The 19,324-nt window shown below is 35.3% G+C and overlaps 1 protein-coding gene across 1 annotated transcript in view; it reads left to right on the top strand.

Annotated features, from left to right (window-relative positions):
• The window catches only part of LOC101897637 (inositol 1,4,5-trisphosphate receptor), a 114,150-nt gene that overhangs the window by 57,115 nt on the left and 37,711 nt on the right, over positions 1–19,324 (top strand). Inside the window, 4 exon segments of the mRNA XM_059128571.1 lie at positions 17,873–18,310; positions 18,618–18,745; positions 18,822–18,892; positions 18,952–19,067. Coding sequence (XP_058984554.1) covers positions 18,645–18,745; positions 18,822–18,892; positions 18,952–19,067 — 288 coding nt within the window. The 5' untranslated portion in view covers positions 17,873–18,310; positions 18,618–18,644.

Below are 19,324 nucleotides of genomic sequence, written 5' to 3'. Positions count from 1 at the left end.
GAGTGGTGTCAACACGTATACGTCGTATTTAAAATCTTAAAATAAGTCTTATTTTGAAGGGCTACCGAGACTTAACAAGATGAAAATTAAAGAAAGCGAACATTTTTAGGTAGATTATTAAATAAGTTTCCGTACTTGAAAATGTCCTTAGCTTTTGGCTATATCTAATTTTGTATAAAAATCCAAATAGTTTGAGGGTTTACATTTTTTACCCTGTAAGTCCAATGTCAATAAATTCCAAAGAAAAATATCACGGGATTAGATGATATTAATATCTGTATTCCAAGTTCATGGCATTTTGTTCAAGGCCTTAAAATTTTGGAAAGAGATTCATTGCAATAAAATATCTAGTAATTATAGAAATGTATCTACACAGCAAGTCGTGTGATTGCTGTCGTAAAGTATACGCCACAGCGAACCATTAAAATTTTATTTAAATAAACTTGGTAAGACTTTCTCCTTCTGAAGGAGCAAGAGGACTTAATTTTCTACAGTTGGAGAGCCCCTTTTGTCATACATGGAAGGCTTAACACATGTGTACTATAGAGAGAACGGTTTCTTTTGGAGGTCTTGAGACCCCCACCTTATAACGGCTGTTAAAGAGATCCTCCATTTGCAGTGAGCTATCCAAGACCAAAAAGGAACACAGAAGTCAATCCAAGAAACTTTTTTGTAGTTATGAAACCGTTGTTTTCTCTCTAACTCTAAAATCCCTTTCTTGTAGGTCAACAATTCAAAGTTCCTTCTATAGAAAGAGAAAAATTCAGAGAAAAGACACATTCTAATGATCATCCATAGAGAGAAACATTTTTAGAAAATAATTGATAGCCCTTGCATAGTTTCCTATGGAGAATAATTTTGAGTCCGTACATGGTGGAATTCTGAAGAAAAAGTCTTCTAGATGTTTTCTACACGAAAAGACTTTCTATGCAAAAAATTACATTATGAGGGCTTGTACGGAAGTTCCTGGGATCTTCTGAAGTCCTTCCATAAATAATGGACGTTCTCCACTACATGAGTCCTTTTGAGTGTTTTGAATAAATCATAGTTTCTGGAGGTCTCTATTCTGAAAATCCCCCTACAACTCTCCTACAAATAGGAGGACACTGCCAGAACTTCTTCGGGTAGAAAAACTTCATCATCATCTCCATTGAAGATTTCATTCAGCTCTTCGATTATTTTAACAAGCCGGCGACAACTTTAGCCTAAACCAACTATACCATTCTCTCTCGATCGAAATAGTGTTCAAACTGCTATAGGTTGATATTTAATGTGTGGTACACCCGTTGGTATGCCCGTGAAGATAAATTTTAAAATATAATAGCCAGATATATATATATATATATATATATATATATATATATATATATTTATTTATTTATTTATTCATTTTAGTTTACAACCTCCTAAATAAATATTTATGAGAGGTTATTGATGCACATATTTTTGTTTTAAATGGCTAAAAAATAACTACTTACTTCATGCGACGTATCCTTGTTAAAGAAATGCGAATGTCAAAACAAAAAATTTCATAAAGGATTATGTTTAAAAGCATTTTTAATAAAAACGAATTGGAAAGTATCATTCGGTATGCATCAGATATATCCCCTCAGCATATGACCGAACCATTTTTAACTTATTTGTGGGAGTGCTTATATTTGAAACAAAAAAGGCCAAAAGTCGGGTGGGTCGACTATATGATACCTAACTCTATTATGCATACATTGTAGATCAACCCGTAACAAATAAACACTTATATGTGGGGAATTTATTTGAAGAAGATCATACCAACTATGAACCTTTTGTGAAAGCGTTATAATTTTCAAATTGGAGAGAACTTATATCGTATATCGTTCATTCAACTCAGATTTCTACATATTATATATATTACATATTCATAGGAGATTTCTGGCTAAGAGAAATATTTAGATACAGCAAGTTGTAAAGAATCTCCGAGTTGATTCACAAGTTAGGACAGATAAAAGTATATAAAAATTGTGACTCTTTGTGTGTTAGGTACCATACGGTGTTCCCAGATATATATCATGTTCACAACAGATCTTGTGTTAGCAAAAAAGTTTGTATGTGTTAAAATTGAAGAGGGTTGGATGCTTATTTCGCTTTCTTTGAGCGTTTTTTTTTTTTTAAATCTTGAATTCTTGAAATCATAAGAAATTGTCCGATCTTTACCATCTTTATAATAGATCTTGTTTTGATGGAAACATTCAGATGTGCCAATTCTGAATGAAATCGGATGTTAATATCCCGATTTATGAGCTCCATGGATACCCAACATTTTGACCCTTTGTGGGAGAGGTTACAGAAAGAGTAGACCGATATATTCCATCTTCACGGCAGATCTTGTGTTAATAGAAATAATGGAATGTGTGACATATTAAGATAACCGGATGGTGATTTCATATTTTATGATCGTTTCGGTTATTCAAAACTTTGATACTATGTGGGGCAGGTACTTAATGGAGTGGACCGATACATTTCATCTTCTCACCAGACCTTGGGATAATAAAATTATTGTGATGTGCGTAATTTGAAAATAATCGGAATCTTAAATCACATTTAATAAAAGTTAAAATTATTCAAAATTACGACACTTAGTGGGGAAGGTACTAGAAGGAATGGTCCAATCTCTACCATCTTTATAACAGATCATGAGTTGATAGAAATGTTGAAATGTGCCGAGTCTGAATAGAATTGGATATTAGTTTGACATTTTATGAGCCTCATGGATATTCAAAGTGTTGATCCTTTGTGGGAAGGTACCAGATAGAGTAGACATATATATTTCATATGCACACCAGGCTTTGGATTAATACAAATATCGTGATGTGTGTAATTTGAAGACAATTGAACATTTACATCACATTTTACAAAAGTTGCAATTATTCAAAATGTTGACCCTTTGGGGGTGGTACTTGATGGAGTGGACCGATATTGTCCATTTTCGCACCTGACATAGCACTGATCCAAATATTATGATTTGCAAAGTTTAAGCAAAATCGGATAATCCTTTCTCTTTCTGTGCAGTAAATTATTTTCATTGAAAATGTTGATATTGTGTTTTGAGGTACCAGAAAGAGTGGACCGATATTGCCCATCTCCGAACTTGATCTAAGTTTGACAATAATATTTCAATAACCAAATCGGATACTTCCTTCAAGAGATATCGTGCGCACCAGCCAGAAAGACGGAAAAAGTATTTTGCAATTAACTTCTCGTGTACCAACACAAAATGCAAGTTTTTTGTGTCTGGCTATTATATTTTAAAATTTATCTTCACGGGCATACCAACGGGTGTACCACACATTAAATATCAACCTATAGCAGTTTGAACACTATTTCGATCGAGAGAGAATGGTATAGTTGGTTTAGGCTAAAGTTGTCGCCGGCTTGTTAAAATAATCGAAGAGCTGAATGAAATCTTCAATGGAGATGATGATGAAGTTTTTCTACCCGAAGAAGTTCTGGCAGTGTCCTCCTATTTGTAGGAGAGTTGTAGGGGGATTTTCAGAATAGAGACCTCCAGAAACTATGATTTATTCAAAACACTCAAAAGGACTCATGTAGTGGAGAACGTCCATTATTTATGGAAGGACTTCAGAAGATCCCAGGAACTTCCGTACAAGCCCTCATAATGTAATTTTTTGCATAGAAAGTCTTTTTCGTGTAGAAAACATCTAGAAGACTTTTTCTTCAGAATTCCACCATGTACGGACTCAAAATTATTCTCCATAGGAAACTATGCAAGGGCTATCAATATTTTCTAAAAATGTTTCTCTCTATGGATGATCATTAGAATGTGTCTTTTCTCTGAATTTTTCTCTTTCTATAGAAGGAACTTTGAATTGTTGACCTACAAGAAAGGGATTTTAGAGTTAGAGAGAAAACAACGGTTTCATAACTACAAAAAAGTTTCTTGGATTGACTTCTGTGTTCCTTTTTGGTCTTGGATAGCTCACTGCAAATGGAGGATCTCTTTAACAGCCGTTATAAGGTGGGGGTCTCAAGACCTCCAAAAGAAACCGTTCTCTCTATAGTACACATGTGTTAAGCCTTCCATGTATGACAAAAGGGGCTCTCCAACTGTAGAAAATTAAGTCCTCTTGCTCCTTCAGAAGGAGAAAGTCTTACCAAGTTTATTTAAATAAAATTTTAATGGTTCGCTGTGGCGTATACTTTACGACAGCAATCACACGACTTGCTGTGTAGATACATTTCTATAATTACTAGATATTTTATTGCAATGAATCTCTTTCCAAAATTTTAAGGCCTTGAACAAAATGCCATGAACTTGGAATACAGATATTAATATCATCTAATCCCGTGATATTTTTCTTTGGAATTTATTGACATTGGACTTACAGGGTAAAAAATGTAAACCCTCAAACTATTTGGATTTTTATACAAAATTAGATATAGCCAAAAGCTAAGGACATTTTCAAGTACGGAAACTTATTTAATAATCTACCTAAAAATGTTCGCTTTCTTTAATTTTCATCTTGTTAAGTCTCGGTAGCCCTTCAAAATAAGACTTATTTTAAGATTTTAAATACGACGTATACGTGTTGACACCACTCATACGCCTCAGATGTTAAAAGGTTTTAATAATATTTTATTATACCCTCCACCATACTATGGAGGGTATATTAACTTTGTCATTCCTTTTGTAACTCCTCGAAATACTCATGTCAGACCCAACAAAGTATATATATTCTTGATCAGCACAAAATTCTAAGTCGATCTAGCCATGTCCGTCTGTCTGTTGTAATTACGCTATCTTTCGAACGAATTGAAAGAGAAAGCTAAAATTTTGCACACATGTTTATTTTTCCAGTAGGCAGTTTAAGTTCGCAAATGGGCTATGCAGGTCCACGTTTTCATATAGCCCCCAATATAACGGTACCTCCCGATATTCGGTATTTTGATGATTTTAGCGACATTATTCACCGGAATTGTTTCAAAGTTGGTATTTGAAGTTCGAAATGGATACTACAGCCTAGGACAGAAAATTGTCTGTGCAGGTCCACGTCTTCGTATAGCCCCATATAACGGTACCTCCCTATATTCGGTATTTTGATGCTTTTAGCGACATTATTCACCGGAATTGTTTCATATTACGTATTTAGAGCTCGTAATGGGAACTACAGTCTGTGACAGAAAACTGTCTATGCAGGTCCAGGTCTTCGTATGGGCCCCACATACCAGTACCTCCCTCCCTATATTCGGTATTTTGACGATTTTAGGTACAATACCCACCGAAATTGTTTGAGACGCGTATTTGAAGTTCGTAATGAATGCTACAGCCTATGGCAGAAAATTGTCTATGCTGGTTCAGGTCTTGGCACAGCTCCGATATAACTCTACCTCCCCATATAGATATTTTGATGATTTTAGCTACATTATTCAACGTTAATTTGAAGTTTCGGATTTGAATATTGTAATGACTTATGACAAACAATGCCCATGTAGGTCCACGTCCACGTATAGACACCAATATAACGGCTATATTCGGTATTTTTAAAATTTTAACAGAATTTTTTACCGATTTTATTTCCAAATTCGTTCCAAATGGTGGAGGGTATTCAAAGTACGGCGCGGCCGAACTTATTGCTTTTTAACTTGTTTTATTTTTATTTCTATCTATTTTATACTTTACTACTAATTTAAATCAATTCCAAGTTAAATTAATTTACAAAATTGATTTTGAACATATTTTCAGTAATTTTTAAAAAATAAAGTCTGAACTTCACAATGAACCTTATTGGGACAACCCCTTAAACAAAAACGTGAAATATCTTTCAACCAAACATGTCATTGTTCTTTTTATGGTCACATTTACATTAGACAAAGCAATAGATTTAAATATATGCAGAATTATGATTATTATGCCATAAAACTAAAATTTTATTCAAAGTGCCTTTGTGGCACTCTCATTTGACTCAAAGGACATGTCTTATCTCAAATTATCTAAAACTACTTCCTTTCGAATTATTTTATAACTTTCTTCCCTCCTTCAATTTTTATTAAAATTTCAGGAGCACATTTGAATTTTATGGCTGCTATTGCCTTTGGAAGACATAAATACGGCCATAACCCATAATATTTGAATTGCTTATTTCTTTTGAAAACAAAACACACACACATAATTATGGGGAGGGCGGCAAATATTTTCAAATATTTTAAAAAGTTCCACCCTCCCTTGTCGTCAGCCAGAATGGAAAAATAGAAGGCAAATGGTAATAATGGGTTTGTTAACTCTTAAGCACATGAGACTGTCGTAATGGCAAAATATGTACCACATTTGTCTACAAAGACAGACTTTTGTGGTTAAGCTTCCTTAAAGGATTTTTTCGGAATATTTATTTCATTCTTCAATGGTTTGAGGGTTAAATTATTCTCCCTTAAATTCTAATCCCAAAGGATTACAAAGAATAATGTAACATTTAATATTAAAAAAGAAAAAATAGCGAAAGAAGAAGAAGAGAGGAAGAAAAATAAGTAAAAAGCAATGAGTTCGGCCGGGCCGAACTTTGAATACCCTCCACCATTTAGAATAATTTGGAAATTTTCGAAAAAGATAACATTCGCCAAAAATTCTGTTAACATCTTAAAAATACCGAATATAGCCGTTATATTAGGATCTGTACGACGTGAACCTACATAGGCTTTGTTTGTCATAAGCCATTGCCATATTCAAATTCGAAACTTGAAATAAACGATGAATAATGTAGCTAAAATCATCAAAATATCGTATATAGGGAGGTACCTTTATATCGGAGCTATACGAAGACCTTGATCCACATAGACAATTTTCTGCCATAGGCTGTAGCATCCATTACGAAATTCAAATACGACATTTCAAACAATTTCGGTGAGTATTGTACTTAAAATCGTCAAAATACCCAATATCGAGAGGTACTGATATATGGGGCCTATACGGGGACCTAGACCTGCATACATAATTTTCTGTCACAGACTATAGTTCCCATAATGAACTCTAAATACGTAATTTGAAACTACTCCGGTGAATAATGTTGTTAAAATCATCAAAATACCGAATATCGGGAGGTGCCGTTATATGGGGGCTATATGAAGACGTGGACCTGCACAGACAATTTTCTGTCTTATGCTGCAGTAGTCATTTCGAACTTCAAATACCAAATTTGAAACAATTCCTGTGAATAATATCGCTTAAATCATCAAAATACCGAATATAGGGAGGTACTGGGATATAGGACCTATACGAAGACCTGGACCTGCATAGACAATTTTCCGTCACAAACTGTAGTTCCCATTACGAACTCTAAATACGTAGTTTGAAACAATTCCGGTGAATAATGATGTTAAAATCATCAAAATACCGAATATTGGGAGGTACCGTTATATGGCGGCTATACGAAGACGTGGACCTGCACAGACAATTTTGTGTCTCAGGTTGTAGCTTTCATTACCAACTTCAAATACGACATCTAAAACAATTTCGGTTAGTATTGTACCTAAAATCGTCAAAATACCAAATATAGGGAGGTACCGTTATATTGGGGCTATATGAAGACATGGACCTGCATAGACAATTTTCTGTCTTATGTTGTAGTATTCATTTCGAACTTCAAATACCAAATTTGAAACTACTCCGGCGAATAATGTCGCTAAAATCATCAAAATACCGAATATCCGGAGGTACCGTTATATGGGAGCTATACGAAGACGTGGACCTGCACAGACAATTTTCTGTCATAGGCTGTAGTATCCATTTTGAACTTCAAATACCAAATTTGAAACAATTCCGGTGAATAAAATCATCAAAATGCCGAATATCTGGAGGTACCGTTATATGGGGGCTATATGAAAACGTGGACCTACATGGCCCATTTTTAATACCAAAAGTCCTGCAGACACAACATACATTTGAGTAAAGTTTTATCAATCTACTTCAATTCGTTCGGAAGCTAGAGTGATTTCCACAGAGGGACAGACGGATAGACGGACAGACGGATAGACGGACAGACGGACGGACGTCGCTAAATCGACATAGAATTTTATGCGGATCAAGAATATATAAACTTTGTTGGGTCTGACATGAGTATTTCGAGGTGTTACAAACGGAATGACAAACTTAATATACCCTCCATACTATGGTGGAGGGTATAAAAAAGGAAAAATAGCAAGAGAAGAAGAGAGAAGGAAAAGAACAGAAAATTGGTTGTTTACATTTCTCCTTAAAAAAGGAAAAACATTTTTCATGGAAATTAGTTTATTTTCCTCGGCGCAATGGGTATGACAAAGACATTTTGCCATTAATGTAGTAGTTGTAGCTAACGATGCCACTAAGCATTCCTTAGCTAAGGGATTTTTATCTGTGTGATTTGTAGGTTTCATTTTCGCCATTCGGCGAGGAAGGGAATGGAATAAAACTATATTAATCCTTGTATTACAAGGTTATAAATTCTAGCATAAAGTCTTAGATGTTCGGACGAGATTCATTTTTTCAATTAAATATTATATTATATATTAAGTGTATGAAATCTCTGGGAATTATCTAAATATTATTTGTGTATGGAGATGGCTGTACATCAGGGCGTATGAATGCTGTCGCTATGTATACGCCACAATGAACCATCAAATGTCACATTTAATGAAAATATTTTTTTTTCTTTTTAAGACTTTCTCTTGCTAAAGGAGCAACATGATTTAATTTTCTACAATTAAAGGTTGGAAGGGGTACCATATATAGGCAAGTTAATGAATGCCTCCCATAGACATAATGGTTCGATAGAGGGCAATTCAAGAGTTATTTTATAACTAGAAGTCAATTTAAATTGTTTAACAAATATTCAGTACCAATTTTTATACCCTACAACACTATGTGTTTTGGGGGTATTATAAGTTTGATTGGACCAAAAAATATGTAACACCTCGAAATATTGGTTTCCCACATAAGAAAGTGCATATGGATCTTCCTATCTCGCCGAGCTGAGTCGATCTAGCTATGTATGTCCGACCGTCCGTCTGTTCATGTTAATTTGTAATTAAGCTACTGGTCGCAATTATGGACCTATTCTCAAGAAATGGAAAATGGAGGTGGGGTTAGGGTCAGAATAGAACCCTATTGTTTTTGGAGATGATCGCAGGATATTTAGGGGTTAAAATGGACCAAAAACAGACAAATATCCTGATTTTGCAGTTGCTCTATAGGCCACAATTATGAACCAATCGACGCGAAAATTTACATGGAGTTAGAGTTTAGGAGTGGGCAGAAACCTACCAATAATAAGCGGGTAAAATAGACCCTAACTTTTATGTAAGAAAATAGGAAAATTTACACTAAACCGCAAATATTTTCAATCTCAGCCAAATCACAAATACATTACAAGAGTACTTCTGACCATTACAATGATTCTAATAGCCAACAAATCGGATATATAGCAAAATAGGTACAGTATATATGTAAAAGAATTGATCTTATTTATTCTGCCCATAAATCAAGATCCGCTGGGCCGATTTTCACAATTCCCATAAATTCGGAATGGTCTCTTGCCAGACCACGATAAAATCTAAAAAAATCGCGGAAAAATACACCAATAAAATAGTGAATATCTTTTGCCGATTTTTTTTTCAAATTTTGTCACATTTTTTATTGCATGCGATTTTTTGAATTTGACTTGCAATTTTGAATTATAAATTTTCTAAATTTTTACACCCCCCAAGACGTCCTTCAGTAGAGAAGTGCCTTTAAGTGTTTTGAATAAATCATAAGTCACCTTGAGGATATTTTATAACCTCGCCCATATGGCATATGATTTGATACCGCCATAAACGTGTCTCATCGAAATAACGGTTTTAGAATCTAGGCCTTTTTGGACCAAATCCATTTTAGGATATTTGGAGTCGATATAGGGGCGCTCGTCCGTTCGACAGACAGAGGTCTTTCTGCTGACTGGCTGGTTCGCACGATAACTCTCGAGGAGACCATCCGATTTGGTTCAAACTTGGTGCATCGCAATATTATTATCAAATTTAGATCGAGTCCGGAGATGGGCAATATTGGTCCACTCCTTCTGGTACCTTCGCCATAAAAGGTCAACATTTTCAAAGAAAGCAATTTACCTCATAGATATAGAAAGGATCATTCAATTTTGTTCAAACTTTGCAAATTCCAATATTTTTGCAAGGCTCGAAAATGGAGAATTTCTGCCCACTCCTGTAAGTACCTCCCCCACAAAGGGTCATCAAGGGAATAATTATAATTCTAATACAATTTGAAACATGAGTCCGATTTTTACACATCCCAATATTTCTACTAAAACAAAAGAGAATGTAAAGATGGAATATACAGGGTGAGATGAAAAAACTGCAACCAATTTCACACTGCTGTCATTTATAAGCCACTCGTCCGACAGCTGTTAAAATTATTCCAGTGACAGCTCATTATATTGTTTACAAGCGTACAAAAGCATTCTAGTGGGAATTTTCCGGAAAAAAAGTTATTCGTGATGGAATTCAAGCGTGATAGTGTGATTTCTTTATATTTGGCTGGAAATAAATTAGATTCAAAAGAGCTAAAGAGTTGCTTCGTTTGCAACAGGACTAAGCACCATGGCACTCAGAACGCGCCACCCAAGAATGGTTACAAAATGAGGTTCCTCGCTTCATTTCCAGCGCACAATGGCCACCAAAATCTCCGGATACCAATCCGTTGAACTATTACGTCTGGAGTATTTTGGAAAGCAAGGTTGACACTAAAAAATACCAAAGTGCGATCACCTCAAGCAAGCGCTTCGCCGGGAATGGGCCAAAATACCGCAGATCAATATTCGGGCAGCGTGTGACGATTTCATTGGCCGTTTGAAGACCATAATTCGTGTCAAAGGTGACCAATTCGAACAAGTCTATACTCTTTCTAAAATTTAAAAATTATGGCGTGTGAGCTTCAGCAGCTCTTCTATGGATAGAAGAGATCCAGCTGCTCTTCCATAGATAGAAGAGCTTTAGCAGCTCTACTATGAATAGAAGAGCTACATCAGCTCTTCTATGGATAGGAGAGCTACAGCAGCTCTTCTATGGATAGGAGAGCTACAGCAGCTCTTCTATGGATAGGAGAGCTACAGCAGCTCTTCTATGGATAGGAGAGCTACAGCAGCTCTTCTATGGATAGGAGAGCTACAGCAGCTCTTCTATGGATAGGAGAGCTACAGCAGCTCTTCTATGGATAGGAGAGCTACAGCAGCTCTACTATGAATAGAAGAGCTACAGCAGCTCTACTATGAATAGAAGAGCTACAGCAGCTCTACTATGAATAGAAGAGCTACAGCAGCTCTACTATGAATAGAAGAGCTACATCAGCTCTTCTATGGATAGGAGAGCTACAGCAGCTCTTCTATGGATAGGAGAGCTACAGCAGCTCTACTATGAATAGAAGAGCTACAGCAGCTCTACTATGAATAGAAGAGCTACAGCAGCTCTACTATGGATAGAAGAGCTCCAGCAGCTCTTCTATGGATAGAAGAGCTCCAGCAGCTCTTCTATAGATAGATGAGCTCCGGCAGTTCTTCTACGAATGGAGGCTCTAAGCCATCTGTAAGCTAGAATATTTTCTATAAATTAAATAAATGTTACACTTTCTAAGGCCCGTTTGTATAATGCATAACCAAAGTGTTTATATGTTTCGTTATTTGATTTCATTATATTTAAATTCAGTTATTAATTGTTGTTTATTGGTTATCAATATTAAAAATGAATATATTTTAAATTAAAATCCATTCAATATCTGCTCAATTATTCCATTCAAAATTGCCTTGGGCAACATGTAAAAGAGATTGTTTTCGATCTGGGTTTACATGCGTGTTGATTTCTATCAGAAAACAATTTTATTACCTCAAATTATAGGTTATGTCCCACAACATCGAGAAATAAACAAATCGACTGTTATTGTTGCGTTAAACCTAAGCTATAATTTAACAACAATTTTTTTTTTTTAAATATTTAATACTAAAGCGAATAGTTAAAGAATTCAATGGAAGTGAGTAGATGGAATACTTAATCAATTTGATAGTTAGGAGGATATTGTGGGCTATAGATGTCAAATAAATATTTAACTGGGAGTTGAATTGAAAATTTTCTTGGCCTTGGAATTCTTTTTGTGAGAAGTATGAATGTTTTTTTTTTTTTTTTAATTTTCTTTTGGTTTTCTAACTGTCTGAATGATAAATGAATTGTTCAACTGATAAGAAAGCATGCGAAGGGAATGGTAGAACAAAACATTTTCATTGACTGTAAATAACCAAAGATAAATCGATTGAATTGACATTTGACTTTAAACGCTGCATTAATTATTAACGGCAATTTTTCAAAGACATTGACAAAGACAGGAGGAAACAAACTTGGGGTTTAGCGAGAATAATAAACCAGAATTTTTCTAATACGGATAAAATGTGTATCAATAGAAGGCCGATATAAGGACTTCTCGCTATTAAAGACCTTTGGAATCGGAAATTTAACATGGATCATTTTCAAATATTTTTACAAAGAAGTAAAAATTCATTAGAACCTAAAAATCAAAGTCTTCAAAATTTTCGAGATCGGGCGTTGCCGGTATATGGATACGATATTAAAATGTCCACGTGTAACTCACAAACTGTTGGATCTTCAAAAGACCTTGGGTGTAAAGAAATCCTGGAATTTGCTATGAGCTAGGGGCTTCTTAAAAGTTTGGAGCTTTAAAAAAGCTAAAGCTTATAAATAGAACAGAACTGGAAATTGATTGCCAAAGAGCTTGCTGCTAATAAAATTGCTACTATTTTGTATTGGGCGCACTGTTAGTATAGCGTTCAATATTTCGGAGAACCATCCAGGCCATAAACGTTGATTTTTAAAATATTTTTTTAAGGATCATCCATGCCATAAACTTGGATTTGTTAAAGATTTTCTTCAAGGGCCATCAAGGTCATATGCGAGAATTTTTAACGATTTTCTTCAAGGAATTTAGAGGTCATAAACATGAATTTTTTGAAGATTGTTTTAAGAAACTTTCGGAACATAAATTTCTTTAAAAAAATATGAATCATCCAGATCATAGACGTGGATTTTCTAAAGATTTTTTTCAGGGACAATGCATAAACGTGGAAAAATTCGGAAGTGTTTTTTTAGAATTTTTTAAGTCATACATTTCATTTTTAAAGTTTTATTTCCAGGACTTTTCAAACCATAAACTTGGATTTTTCAAAAATTTCTTCAACACCATAAGAGGCTATAAACGTGGAATTTTTAAAGAAACTTAGATTTTTTAAAAATGTCATTTAAGGGACTGCCGAACTCATAATCGAGGATAATTGAAGATTTTCTTCAAAGAAAAACAGAAACAGGATATAAACGAGTATTTTTAAGGGACCATTCAGGCCGTAACCGTGTATTTACGACATAAGAGGCTATAAAACTTGGAATTTTTAAAGAAACTTAGATTTTTTAAAAATGTTTTTCAAGGACTACCGATCTCATAATCGAGGATATTTAAAGATTTTCTATAAAGAAAAACAAAAACTGGATATAAACGTGGATTTTTAAGGGACCATCTAGGCCATAACTTAAAGAAACTTAGATTTTTTAAAAAATGGTTTTCAAGGACTACCGAGCTCATAACCGAGGATAATTGAAGATTTTCTTCAAAGAAAAAAAAAAAAAAAACAAAAACAGAATATAAACGTGTATTTAAAGGGACCACCCAGGCAGTAAACTTGTATTTAGAGCATAAAAGTGGATTTCTCAAAGACCATTAATATCATAGACGTGGATTTTCAAATATTTTTGCAAAGATCATCCACAAAGTGAATTTTCAAAAAAAAAAACCAAATAACCACTCAAACCATTTTTTTTTTTTTTTTTGAGGACCATCGAGGACATTAAGTAGATTTCCTTCAAGGACATTACAGACGTTAAATGTGATCGTTTAAAGAAATTTTCCAAGGACCATTCAGGCGAAAAAACGTGGGTTTTTAAAGATTTTTTTCAACCAGACCATAGTCATATATTTTAGATTTTTTTTAAGAAATATCAAGGTCATAAAGATTTTTTTAGGGATTCTCCAGGTCATAATCGTGGATTTTTTAAAGATTTTTTCAGGAATTACCCAGGCCATAGTCGTGTATTTTTAATCTAATAATAATAATTTTTTTTCAGGAACTATTAAGGCAATAGTCGTGGATTTTTTAAGAATTTTTTTCAGGAACTATCCAGGCCATTATCAAGGATTTTTTTAAGAATTTGTTTCAGGTTCTATATTTTTCAGGAACTATCAAGGCCATAGTCTTGGATTTTTTTTTTAACGATTTTTTTAGGAACTATCCAGCCTATAGTCATGGGTTTTTGAACTTTTTTTTAGAAACTATCGAGGCCATAGTCAGAAACTATCGAGGCCAAAATTTTTTTCAGGTTCTATTTTTCCAGAAACTCTCCAGGCCATAGTATTGGATTTTTTTAAGAACTTTTTTCAGGAACAATCCAGGCTATAGCCATGGTTTTTTTAAACATATTTTCAAAAACTATCGAGGTCATAGTCATGGTTTTCTTAAAGAATTTATTGAAGCCCTAATTTTTTAAATAAGTTAATTTAAGGCCATTAGCTTGATTTTTTTTATATATTAAATTTGTTATTCCGTTTGTAACACCTCGAAATATACATTTTAGACCCCACAAAGTATATAGATTCTTGATCAGCATAAAATTTTTTGTCGATTTAGCGATGTCCGCCCGTCTGTCCGTCTGTGGAAATCACTCCAGCTTTCGAATGAATTGAAGTGGATTGATAAAACTTTACACATATGTATATTATGTCTGCAGGATTTTGGTATTGAAAATGGGCCATGTAGGTCCACGTCCAAATTTGGTCCAAATTTGTTATTTGAAGTTCGAAATGGATACTACAGCCTAAGGCAAAAAATTGTCTGTGCAGATCCACGTCTTCGTGTAGCCCCCATATAAAGGTACCTCCCGATATTCGGTATTTTGATGATTTTAGCGACATTATTCACCGGAATTGTTTCAAATTTTATATTTGAAGTTCGAAAAGGATACTACAGCCTAAAACAGAAAATTGTCTGTGCAGGTCAACGTCTTCATATAGCCCCCATATAACGGTACCTCCCGATATTCGGTCTTTCGATGTTTTAGCTGCATTATTCACCAATTTTTTTAAGTTTCACATTTGAATATTGTAATGGCTTATGACAAAAGTTACTAATGCCGGTCCATGTCGTCGTATAGACCCTAATATGACAGCTATATTCGGTATTTTTAAGATTTTATTAGAAATTTTAATGGATTTTATTGTTTTTGAGAATTGCCAAATTCGTTCCAAATGGTGGAGGGTATTCAAAGTTTGTACAGCTTTTTTATTTGTTTTTTTTTTTTTTTTTGGAGTTTATTCTGGCAACATTAATGCCAAGATTTTTCAAGTATGAGCCTACACTGAAACCTGGATTTTGACCTATTTGTGGGGGAGGTACAAGAAGGAGTGAACCGATATATCCGATCATTACACTAGATCATGTGTTATCAAAAATGTTTTGATATGTAAAATTTGAAGAGAATCGGATACTTATTTGGTATTTTATAAGTGTTTTAATTATTCAAAATTTTGATCCTTTGTGTGAGAGTTAGATGATGGAGTCGGTCGATATTCCCCATTTTCGCACCTGACATAGCCCTGATACAAATATTGGAATTTGTAAAATTTGAACAAAATTGGATAATCCTTTCATGTTCTATACGGAAAATTATTTTCTATGAAAATTTTGGCCTTTTGTGGGGAAGGTACCAGAAGAAGTGTACCTATATTGCCTATCTCCGAACTCTATCCAAGTTTGACAAAGATATTATGATATACTGATTTTACATCATATAGGATACTCCCTTCGAAGCAAACACACCTAGATCGACTCCAAATATCCTTAAAACGGATTTGGTCCAAAGAGACCTAGGGTCTAAAACTGTTATTTCGATGAGGCACGTTTTGGCCATATCGAGTGATATATACGCTCTATAGCCAAATGTGAGAAGTGCGCCTTCTAAGAACACCATTAAGCGTTTATACGAAAAATTTTCGACTGGTAAGGCTCTTTCTAATCCGAAGAGGCCATATAAAAGTCGACCAAGACGATCGGCCGAAAATATCGCTGCCGTACGAGCCAGTGTTGAGAGGTCCCCAAGAACATCCCAAAAATGCCGTTCTCAGCAGTTGAGCATGGCTCGGTCCACTTTACAACGGATTATTCGCATTGATTTGCATTTGTTCCCGTACAAAATTCAATTGACGCAATGAATGTTGCCTGCGGACAAGCCCCGTCGATTGGAATAGGCCCAAAGGGCCCAAAGGTCCGTCGAATATGGGCAACCCTGTAGTTTTCTTTAAATCTCGTTCATCAAAAATTAAGTTAAATTAATCTTTAGCTGGCTTAGTTTTGCCCTGTTTACTATCGAATATTTATACCCTACACCACAAGGTGGTCAGGGTATTTGTTTGTAACAGGCAAAAGGAAACGTGATAGACCCATAGTTACTTTTGAGGATCTCCATAGAATCACTTTCTGAGTTGATTTATGCATCTCAGTCCGTCTGTCCACGTATTCTTGTGAACAAAATGCAGGTCGCATTTTTTATCCGATTGAGATGAAATTTTCCAAACAACATTTGTTTGGCCCAAGGACGAACCCTATTGAAATTGGAGATAATCGGTAAAAATTTAGATATAGCTCCCATATATATCTTCTTCCGATTTGCCTTTTATTGTGCACCAAACGTGTAATATCAGTCCGAATAGTATTGAATTTTGCACATACAACCAAATTAGGTCTGAAAATAAGCATGCCAAATTTGATGGAAATCGGTTCAGATATAGCTATAGCTCCCATATATATTGTTCATCCGATTTGTTATTTTTGTCCTCCGCAGCCGTTATATGCACTCTGTAACAGCAATATGTGGGGAAATATATCAAATGCAGCTCAGAAATACCTTTGCTAAATTTTATCGAGATCGGTTCAGATTTGGATATAGCTCCCATATATAACTTCGTCCGATTTACCTTTTATTGTGCGCCAAACGTCTAATATTTGTCCAAATTGGATGGAATTTGGCTCATTCGACCGAATTGAGTCTAGAAGGTAGTATGTCAAATTTAGTGAAGATCGGTTCAGATATAGGTATAGTTCCTATATATACTGTTCATCCGATTTGTTATATTTGATACCCACAGACGTAATATCCCCTCCGTAACACCGATATTCAGGGAAATATATCAAATACAGCTCAGAAATATATTTGCAAAATTTTATCAAGATAGGTTCCGATTTGGATATAGCTCCCATATATATCTTTATCCGATTTCAAATTAATTGTGCACCAAATGGGCAAAAGTCCGAGTCCGAATTTAAAAAATACAAATGCTGCGGCATATTTAGTCCTTTGAACTTTAAATTATAATTATAATCATAGCGTGTGTGATTGAATTCTCGGCCCCGCCCGACTTTAAGATCTTCTTTACTGGTTTTTTTATGTAATGGGACTCATTACAGAACCGCATAAAGGTCTATAATCTGTTTATAATCTATGGCGACCCATATATGCTTTTCCTTTCACTAAATGCTTGTGTTGGCATTATATCTAAAAAATTATTCAAAGTAGCCTTTGTGTGCCCCATATTTCCCATACTTGACCTCTTGTCTTACTACCACCCCTCACCCACCCCCAAATGAACAGAAAAACCCAAAAAGACTGCTCATTTATTAAACCAAACAATTACCAAGTACCTCCCTCTTCTCATATTGTGTCTCATTTTTTTTATTCCATTCCATAACCATTTCAGTACAACAACCCTTCCCCTCGGCCATAATCGCAACTAGAAAAATCACAGAAAAAACTAGCCACTGCTTAATACAAATTAAATAGAAAAGCAAAGGCAGCGAAAAAAAAAAATAAAGCCGACCAAGGAAAAAAGGGCAATCATCAGCAACAGTTTGTAACGAAATTGCCTAGAGGAGAGACACACAGTCACAGTCGTCCACACAACTACAACTGCAGGTCCTGGCCATTTCGTTATCCTCAGCCAAGTGTTGGATCTCTTTGTTGGTGACATATGCCAGCCGTCTAATGTTGTTGAGATATCTTTGTCTGCTGCAGAAGAAAGAATAACCACTTGGGCTTAAGTACCAGCACCATCAGCAGAAGCAGCAGCCGTCATCAACACATGTGTGGACACTTGTAGTGGAACAAGACGACGACATTGTGCTTAGGTAAGAAGGAGGTAAGTGCTGTACACTGAGAGAAATAATCAGAAGGATTTAGAGTGATACAGAAATGGGAGAAAAAAAACCCTGATATATTCAAAGGAGATTTTCGGTTCCTGTCCCACAAAGTCTTATCTAGAGAACATTTTATAAAATTTCCAGCTTTTCTCCCAGTGTATTTTGGCTCTGTTTCCCAAAATAGTTATTAACGATTATTTATATTTTAAACCTGTTCCTAAATTTTTATTGTTGTTGTTATTCTGTCTTGTTTTCCATATTTCCATAATACCCCCCTAATTTACATTCGCTTTCGAACGGTGACAGAGCGTGGACAAGCACACCGTCAACAAAATGGGCGACAACATAATTGGTTCGGCAAGTTTCTTGCATTTGGGTGACATTGTTTCACTCTTTGCCGAGGGCAGTGTTTGCGGATTTCTCAGCACTCTTGGGTAAGTTTGCGGAGCCATGGACTTCACTTCAATGTGAGTTATGTTTGCATCCTCTTTTTCATCTCTTTTCCTTAAGTTTGGTTGATGATCGTACCGTTGTGTGTCCTGAGGCAGGCGACTTAAATTATCCACCCAAGAAGTTTCGAGGTAAGCGGCGAATTTCTAATGGGATTTTTTAAGAATCTTTAATTTTCTCTCCCTTACAGATTGCTTGATAAAAGTATGTCCCATGAACCGCTACTCGGCCCAGAAGCAATTCTGGAAGGCCGCCAAACAATCAGCCAGCTCGAATACGGATACAAATTTATTGAAGAGATTGCATGTAAGTACAACCCGCAAAAAGTGGGTTAGAATTTATTTTTTCCGTGACAAAAACTTTCCTATCCTGGTCTATATAACAGCTGATAACTCTTCAGCTGGGCTCTCTATGTCCATAGAACAGCTGATGATGGCTCATCAGCTGCTGCTCTCTATGTCCATAGAACAGCTGATGATGGCCCATCAGCTGGGCTCTCTATGTCCATAGAACAGCTGCTGGGCCATCAGCTGAGCTCTCTATGTACACAGAACAGCTGATGG

The sequence above is a fragment of the Musca domestica genome, unplaced genomic scaffold (genome assembly GCF_030504385.1).
Source record: "Musca domestica strain aabys unplaced genomic scaffold, Musca_domestica.polishedcontigs.V.1.1 55, whole genome shotgun sequence".
NCBI classification, from domain to species: domain Eukaryota; kingdom Metazoa; phylum Arthropoda; class Insecta; order Diptera; family Muscidae; genus Musca; species Musca domestica.
This window is presented reverse-complemented; position numbering and strand designations above follow the sequence as displayed.